The sequence below is a fragment of the Centroberyx affinis genome, unplaced genomic scaffold (assembly GCF_046629955.1).
Source record: "Centroberyx affinis isolate AG114_WGS23_722 - 3 ecotype Tasmania unplaced genomic scaffold, CSIRO-AGI_Caff_v1 ptg002074l_1, whole genome shotgun sequence".
Taxonomy (NCBI): Eukaryota; Metazoa; Chordata; class Actinopteri; order Beryciformes; family Berycidae; genus Centroberyx; species Centroberyx affinis.
Genome location: NW_027280404.1, coordinates 142,501 through 151,576, shown reverse-complemented (window position 1 = coordinate 151,576; position 9,076 = coordinate 142,501). Strand labels below are relative to the sequence as shown.

Sequence of the window (9,076 nt, the reverse complement as noted above, 5' to 3'; positions counted from 1 at the left end):
TATTTATGGACAACTGCAAGAGAGAGAGAGAGAGAGAGTGTGTGTGTGTGTGTTTTCTGTCTGTGGCCTCAGCTAACGTTCAACCCCTTCGGCTGATATTCGTACATCTGGCTACAACATCTGTCGTTATCAGTCACTCTGATGTCTTACATCCACTGTCGAACTCACTGACAGACTGTGTGTGTGTGTGTGTTTATGAGAGAGAGAAAGGGAGAGAGAGAGACCTAAAGGGAAGGTGACACAGACAGGCTACAGACATCAGAAAAAGAAATTATAGGTTAAATCGGAGTGGTGAATGATATTGGAGTGTGTGTCTCTGTGCGTGTGTGTGTGTGTGTGTGTGTGTACACGTGCCCAACCCTTTAGCTCCAAATGAGTGCACATGTGCACCCGTGCATGTGCGCGCGCACACACAAACACACACACACACACACACATACACACAAACACACACAGAAAGAGTGGGATGCTGGATTTCTGCAGTTGTTCCAGGTCATATTTTGAGTGTGTTGATCCTCCTCTCATCTGTCACCATATTCGTAATGAGGTGCACTCCTCTGCCCCCCCTGCTAAAGGGTCTGGCTCTGAACAGTTAGGAGGAGGCTGTGGTCAGTAATTAATGTCTTATACTATACTTATTATTACTGGCTGGATTTAATCAGGCTCATAAAAATCTGAGTTCTAACTCGGTGAGGTACGGATCTGATCTTCCCCTAGCGGTCCATATGGGGGAAATGATCTAGGAGTTTTGTACATGTTTAGAAGACCATTACAACAGGTAGATCTGTGCCACAAAGGGTTGTCTAATCTTTTCGCTGCCTTTGACTCCAGACTTCTGTCCAGACGCTGTAGCCTCAGTAGCTCTCTGTCTCGGTCTCAGTCACAGAAACCCCACACGAACACACCTCAGCTGTCTGAGCAGCTGTCGGTGTGACGCCATCTGCCGACACACTCTCCCCCAGAGCTCCCAACAGGAGTGTGAGAAAACACATTGTCTCTAAAAACACACACGGCGTGTCCTGTACCTACGGCACAAATCTTCACCCCTCGCCTTGGCCTAGATAAAGAGCGGAACAGAAGCTTGTAACCCTCTCTTCCAGGGTCCAGGGACTAATGCTTCCTGTGTGACCCAGACAAGAGGCTGGTGAGTGGGGTTTATGTGCTGCCAGCACCCTGTATTAACGGGAAGGAGCAAAAGAAGCCAGGTTAACCTGGGTAAAGACTTAGAGGGCAATGCCAGGGCTTTTGACATCTGGGTCCTAGACCATTCTTGTCCTGATGGAAATGAATACCGCAGTTGTTTATACCTAACAATCTCACTAACATAGGCTGCCACAGCCTTCTTTTCCTTTCACATAAACTATGTTAAGGTACAACAAGCCCACTTTTCAGACCAAAACAAAAAAGACATCTCACTGGTTAGCATGGCGTTTTGAACAAATGCTTTTCAAGGCGTTTTAAGTACATTTTCAGATAAACTGTAAGCCGATGACAGAGGTTAATTAGCACAAAATGGCTATCAAATTCCAATAATGTAAAAAGATGCTGAAAGATTAGTGTTGTCTAAAACAACCCTGAAGCTTTTAAAAGTCAAAACATAATCAGGCCAGGGGTGCCCCGGTGGATCACAGAGCAGAGCGTGTACCATATAAGGCTCAGTCCTTCCCGCAAAATCACGTAAAAATAAGTCATAAAAAAAAAAACATAATCAGGCCTTGTAATGTCTCTCTGTACATAGTTTTATTTACATGATACAATTCTGTTGTAATGCTGGATAGCAAGATTATATGTAATACATAAATATCAACACAGTTTGTTGTTTTTTCTTTTTTTGTACAAATTTGCATATAACTAAGAATCAGAAAGGAAAAACTCAAACGGATACATACAGTTGTTTTTTAAATGAAAAAACTCACATCCTTACAGGGGAGAAAAAGGGGTTAACACAAGTCACAAACATACATGTGTTTCAATGTGTCAGGCAGCCATGAAAACACACTTACTCACAGGTACGTGCACATGCACGCACACACGAATACACACACGCACACTTCTCTACAGTGCTCTATAGCAGACACACAGACCAATAGCTGTTAGAGATGAGAAGTTACATCTAAATCCTGGTATCTATTATTTTTCATAAATCTAGCTCTGGCATGCTCCTGTAGTTCTGTAAACATGTGCTGATAAACCGGGTAGCTCCACAGACGAAAGGGTTGGGGAACAACACACCCATACACGCATTCTGTGCTCACACAAACTTTCTGTTAGCGCATACGAAAAAAATAATACATAGCGTGGTTCACATACCCTAATTCCACAAATGCACTGAATACATGTGCTAACATCAGTACTAAATACCAATGGAAGAGAAAAAAAAGAAAATGAAACATACTTTCAACATAAAAGTGTCTCTCAGCGAATAAAATGACCAAAACACTAGTTGAGTGATGCCAAATTCATTTAGATATTCCTTACACACACTACTGCAGATGAAGAGTAACCCATGCATTTATCCCATTCATTCATGCCCCCCTCATACTGTATTGTAAATCCATACAACGGACCGCCAGGGAGGGGAGCCACCCTCCTCCCAGACCTCACCCTGGAAACTGCTCCAGCATCAGCGTACACAGCCCTCCACCTGAGCTTCTGGGATTACAATCTGAGCTCAGACCACTTTGGGACCTCGTTCACCCGTCATGTCCATCCCAAATGTTTAGATTCAGTAAAAAGTGGAGTAATATTTTGTCCCTGTTTTCTACGATACCTCCCGACCATAAACGGAAACGACCTCATCACAATCAAAATGACAAAAGTCAACACAGACATGCTGTTCAGAGAGTTACTGAGGCCGACTACCTAAGAGTGTAATATCAAGATGACCCGTCATTCTGCTAGGGCCAAATAAGCTGATGAAGAGAAAGTAAAGAGGGAAGACAACAAAGCTTAACACGGCAGCTGTGAGGTAGGTAAAGCTAGGAAGGACAGAGACAAATTAACAAAGCCCCTTGTGCACTGCGGGGCACAGTTGTACGGTTCTCCAAATGTCGACTGACTCCAATACTAACGGAACGCAGAACAAGAGGTTTGTAGACTGAGGGCCACAACTCGTGGACTGTTACTGTGTAATCTGAATGCATGGAAAGACCTGCCGGCGTCTGACACATGACAAGGTCGAAGTAAAATGGCTGCCTACGGTTTGGCACAAAATGGCGCCTGCTTTAGGTGAGAGGAACACAGCATATCCTGGACAGTTACCCCGGGCTGCTCTTAATAAGACAATATATATTCTTAAAAAAAAAGGACTGAACAGCGGCAAAGTCACACCACAGAAAAAAGGATAAAACAAACTAATGAATTAATCAAAAAAGGAGAAAAGTGATCATTCATGCATCTCCCTCAGACAGGATCTTTTCTTTTTTTTCTTCTCTTTTCTTTTATTTTCTCGAGGTTGTAATTTGGGAAATCGAGTCCTTTTAATCCTCACTTAACCACTCATGCCAGTGTTCATTTCAAAGGTTCACACTCATACTCCAGTCTTTTGTCAAAGGTCTTGTCATCGTTGCTGCTGCCATTGATGTCGCTTTGTTATATTATATTCTCTGGATCTTGTCGGCCACCACCACGGGGTTCTCTTTGCGGATCTTGGCGGCAGCTTCGGCCTTGTAGTCGTAGGGACAGTTGTGCTTGTCAGAGTACCGGTGCAGGCCGCAGAACAGGTTGCCACAGCGACAGTCGAACCCTGGAAGCACAATGGTCAGGGGTCAGAGGTTGAACATATGAGGTGAACAACTACCAGGTGGCAAAGCAAAACCTTGTACTAGAACAATTATCACAAACCAAAACAACTCTGACAATCAATGATAGGATTGATATGCCGATCTGTTATGTTGCATCAGCACCCCCCTTCATGCGGCCCCCTGCTCACCTGTAAGGCCCACCCTCTTGCGACACATGAAGCACCTATTCTTCTTGGGTTTGGGGGTGTCACCCTTGTTCTCCTCACTGCTAGAAGAAGCTACAGGGCTGGGGCTAGAAGCAGTAGGCTGGCTTACAACTAGATACGAAAGAGAGAAGAGGAAGAAAACAATATTAATTAGTCATGTGCTTAATTTGCCGCTATTTGAAATCTTATTTGTACAAGCAGTGGATTAAGTGAGTTTTTTATAGTTCTGTAGGGACACGCAAATACATGGCATGTGAGTTTATATACATTTTTCCCAGAATTACCCCATATTACATAGATAGCACTAGCCTAATATCCAGAATTGCACTACTGTATTTGGCTGAAATTATATCCCTTATCTCTAAATGGTGCCCTCCTAGATAAACACTTTGCACTTGGCAGAAGACAGTGCGCTAGTCTGAGAAAGCTTTGGCGAGCAGCATCAAATCTGAGAATGCCCTCTGGTGTAGAGGTATTTTTAAATAGGCTTATTTTTAGGCAGCCTCTGTGTCTTGGAGGCTGTAAGTAAATCCAGCAGTTGGGTCTGTGGCATGCAACGGTGTATCAAAAATAAACCACAGCTAAAGTGGGTCGCACGGGGCAATGTTTGCCTTAAGAAGCCTGTGTGTGAGCAGTCACCTGTGCGCGCGTGTGTGTTCGTTCCTTAGGTGTGTGTAAAATGCCTGCCAGTTTATGTCTGTCTGCCTGTCTGTTACTATAAGTGTGTGTGTGTGTGTTTGCAGTGCTTTACCAGGCTCTAGGGGTTCTGGTTTGTCCTCTCTGGAGATGCTCATCTCTGTCATTTGTTGAGTCACAGGAAGAGAGCCTTGAACAGTTCTGCAGGTTTACACAGAGGGAGAGGAAATGGATGAGTTGGAGAAAATGGACCAGCGAGCCAGCAGTTCACACATATTCCAACGTAAAGAACAACTAACTGGCTCACTCACTGCCTCGATCAGTCAAACACTCAAGAGTACTGACCTAGACATGTCTGGCGAAGAGGCAGGAGAGGCATCGACCTTGGCTAGACTGGCTTCTAGTCTCTGGATGGCCGAAGCCTCTGAGGTAGGACTAGCAGCTGAGCCTGGATGAGGAGACAAGCCATTAGATAGGAGGAAAACGCCTAGACAAAAGCAATCAATACAAACCGCCAATTATATATCATCATAAGCGAACTGAGAGAACAATACTTTGTATACCAGTAAGTCAGTATATGAGAGAAGACAATATTGATGAAAGAATTCATTAGAAAACAATTCAATCGCCTGATACATGCCTGCCCCAATTCTAAAATATCAAATCTGTAAGGTGACGACTTCTCTTTTGTAATGTGGTTTGTGTTGTAACTGTACTGGGACGATGATGTCTTCTAACAAAAACAAGTTCTAACAGGTTGCCAGTTTTCAGGAGAAAAACCTCAGTGATTGACCTCAGAGGTTTCTCAAGGAGTGAACAACCCCCCCTCAACCTTGTACACTGTCATGAAGAAAACAGCTGTCTTTCATTACACTGAGTGGAAAAACAGAGAGGGAGGGCAAGGGAAAGGAGCTGGGAAAATACACTGACTCGACTAGAATTGGTTGCATTTCAAAACAATGTCTATATTTCCTTGTCTCTCCTTACCTCAAGCTCTAAATATATGGGCTGTGCTATATTTATATTATATTTAATCCTTTACACGGTGAACTCAAGGCTTGTCAACTCAATTTGGACTGCTATAAATTTTACTTTCTCCGAGGTTTGAGAATACCGTCTGAACATATACTACATGTTTTCAGAGAAACCGAGACAAAGAGAGGAGGCAAGAAAATAGTAGCAATTACAGGGGAAACAATCCTACTATAATTAGATTCCATCAATGTTTTTAGTGCAGAATTTTGCCGTGTGTGTGTGTGTGGAGGATATGATGAATGGCTAGGATGATTTATGAATCCCAAAAAAGGACAGGCCTTTCTCCTATCTCTTTGTGTGTGTGTGTGTGGTGTGTGTGTGTGTGTGTGTGTGTGTGTGTGTGTGTGTGTGTGTGTGTGTGTGTGTGCGTGCGCGTGTGTTGTCTTACCCATAGGGCTGAGCGGGCTCATACGGTCGCTGCTCTGCTGCCGTGTCAGGTGTTCCTTGTAGCAAACAGAACACATGCCATTGGTTCTAGGGTTGCCATAGAAACCACAGCCTGTGGCACAAAGCATGGGCACCGGGCTCTGGTTCGTCTCTTGGGCCATTGCTGACACAATGAGAGAGAGAGAGACAGACAGAGAGAGAATACGTATTAGATAAATAGAGAGCACACACCTCAGTTCCAAAGAAACATGTTGCCGTAGCACCAGGGCTGACAGATAGATAACAGGAAAACAGCGATATGAAAATATGAGGAGAACCGTCTGCCTGTCTACTTTGACCTGTCTGTTAGTCTGAATACAGTAATGAATGAGGACACTTCTCCACAGGAAATCCTGGGAACAAACAACACTTGCTCTGTTCAGCACCTTGGCAGAAGCTGGAGTATGTTCTGTCCCACAACTTTGTTCACTGTTGAGCGCCCCTCTCCAACCCTCCCTTTCACAGTTGGCATAGTTCTTGCTAACATCTGACACAGTCTCTCATTTTCATCTCTGCATGCCGCTTTAGGACAAACATACTTTTTCCTCCTTGTTTTCACTTGGTCCCCATGTCATTATAACTTAGGAAAATCATGTTATAGGCTATGTGCAAAGGGAAATGATCACAACCACATTTAAGGGAACAATGGACCTCTAGTTTGAACATTGCCAGCCTCAAAACTTTGATATCTCATGCATCATTATCGTTGTGTCATGATTATCATATGAGTATGAATGACAGTTAGCAGTAACACTCCCTAATCAGTTGTTGCCTCACTCTAGACACAAAAAGGAACTGTTCACAGCCAACGCATAGCTAATCTGACTCACTGACTGTATCTCAACCAACCTCAAAACAGAGCCAAAAAAAATTACTGTTCCTGGCAGAACACAGACAAGATGGTGAAAGAACAGGAACAAAGTGACCCAAGAAGTCTCAGTCAGAGACGTCTGAGTAAAGCAGTTTCAGAAACAATTCCGCCTCTCTGTGGTTCATACCACCCCCCCCCCCCCACACACACACACACACACACACCCTGAAAACGAGCATCTGGGCGTAAGTTGGGGAAACGTGACAGAGTCCTATGACGTTGAAGCCGTGCTCTGCTGCAATACAATACAGCAAGAACCGGAAGTTGTGTAAAGGGGAGTAGCTGCCTGGGAGGCAATAGTACAAAAACACCTAATGAATGAACAAGACAGACAGACAGGAAGGCCTAGATTAGGTGGGTAAGAAGCATCCTGTCTCCTTATCCTCTGCCGACTGTTTCACAAATCATCTGATCAACTGATACCAGACAACAAAAAACACACAGCCAGCAACAACTAGCGTACACAGCAACAGTATCATATTTCCCCTGTAAACAACCCTTGACCCTGTTGTGCTGTAGCATGGCAGCTGCATGCCTGCCTTGGTGTGAAGCTAGTCTATATTCTGGTCACGGACACAAACAGGGCAGTAAAAACCAGGCGAGCTTAATGTTCCAGGAGAGGCTGGCAGTTTGCTCAGAACGTCCTGTCAGTTCACTCGAGGTGTCCTGACCTCACCAACAGACAAACAAGTGCTGTTAAATCTTGAGACCCCCCCCCCCTCTCTCTCTCTTGCTCCTCCCTCCTCTCTCTTTCTACCCCTGCATGCTACCACAGGCGTGTCAACAAAGGGTTTCCTTGGAAAAGCCCACAAAGCCCTTCTCTCCCATTGCATCACGTGTTCGGCTGCTGAATGCTGAGAAATGCAAGGCAGGAGGATTGAGCAAGAGGTTGGTAACGCTACAGCACAGCTCAAACATAATTTTCTTTACTTCTGGCTGCCAGTATCATTCTCTTTAAAAACCAACAACAGCAGTTTGACTATGAATGTAGTACAGTCACATGTTTGTACTGCATCATCTGAGCTATGCTGCTCGATAGCAGACAGATAATATTATCTCATGTCACTGCTTTCTGTGCTTGGACAAAGTCTCTCTGAGAAAAAAACAAAAAAAACTATCTGTTCAAATTAAGACTAGATCGCCTGAGTGAATGACAAGATTCCTCCTGACAAAAAACAACAAAAGACATATTTGTGATAACAAAGAGCATGAAGAGGCCTATGGCTGCTAACAGATTAGCTATGGCTGCAGGTTGTCCTCATGACACAATGGAACAATGAACAGCGTGGCTCAGCTGTCATGTTAGAGGCCACCTGTCAATCAAACAGCATGCATGTCTCCAACCTCTCGTGACCAGCGATGTAGAGGAGAGTAAACCCACCCTTCAATTTGCTGAATAGTTTACCCACCTTTTCAACCCAACATAAACACACAGTACACATTATACTAAGGAGTATCAAACTGATGTAAGTTATATGAAGATAGGGAGTTATTTAAAGAGAAAGCACATGTGCCTTTATGAAAAATAGCTGCTTTTGTTTATGTTGGTGGTAGTGTATCCATGTGATGATCACTGACCAAGGGTAATCAGTTATTCGCCTTTTTGTTTATCACTACATTACTGCTCAAACACTTTTTTGTTTGCTTATACTAGCAGCAGGCTAAAAGACCAAGATGTTCAAGATAATCCATTTGCACGTTGCTCTTCTCCTGTATTCTCAGTACAACCCAACAGGGCAAGTTGGGGGGTTTCCAGCACAGGGCAGATAAACTGCCATAATCATTCACCACGAAGTTCCTTTCATAAAAACCAAACACTCGTGGCAATAAAATGTGAATAGTTATGACTGTAATAGTCTAAAACGACTGATTATCAGGCATCACAAAAACTGGTCTAGCTTGAAATTATACTGTTTTAATTATAGGCGATCGACAATAGGCCATAGTTTGAAACACACCATACGTGGTATGCCTGTATTTCTAGCCAACAAAAGAAAAGACACTGTTGTTGTACCAACCGCAAGCTTAGCTCATATTTCAGGCCAGGGGGCTAAAAACTACTGAGTCACACTAAAGGACAGAGCATTATAAGCCCACTGCTACATTATTGCAAGCAGTAAATTGTTCAACCTAAAGCGACAAGATGTAACAAATCGTCA

General features: G+C 43.8%; 1 protein-coding gene across 2 annotated transcripts in view; it reads right to left on the bottom strand.

The window, feature by feature from the left end:
* Positions 1 to 1,728: 1,728 nt before the first annotated feature.
* The window catches only part of zfand5a (zinc finger, AN1-type domain 5a), an 8,380-nt gene continuing 1,032 nt past the window's right edge, over positions 1,729 to 9,076 (bottom strand). Inside the window, exons 2-6 of one of the 2 annotated variants that reach the window (XM_071531412.1) lie at positions 6,009 to 6,170; positions 4,931 to 5,033; positions 4,701 to 4,786; positions 3,932 to 4,060; positions 1,729 to 3,745 (exon numbers count right to left, since the gene is read on the bottom strand). In XM_071531412.1, the coding sequence (XP_071387513.1) occupies positions 3,597 to 3,745; positions 3,932 to 4,060; positions 4,701 to 4,786; positions 4,931 to 5,033; positions 6,009 to 6,168 (627 nt within the window). In that variant the 5' untranslated portion in view covers positions 6,169 to 6,170 and the 3' untranslated portion in view covers positions 1,729 to 3,596. Of the gene's footprint in view, positions 3,746 to 3,931; positions 4,061 to 4,700; positions 4,787 to 4,930; positions 5,034 to 6,008; positions 6,175 to 9,076 lie in introns of those variants that run through there. The other variant, XM_071531413.1, reaches the window with a different exon arrangement.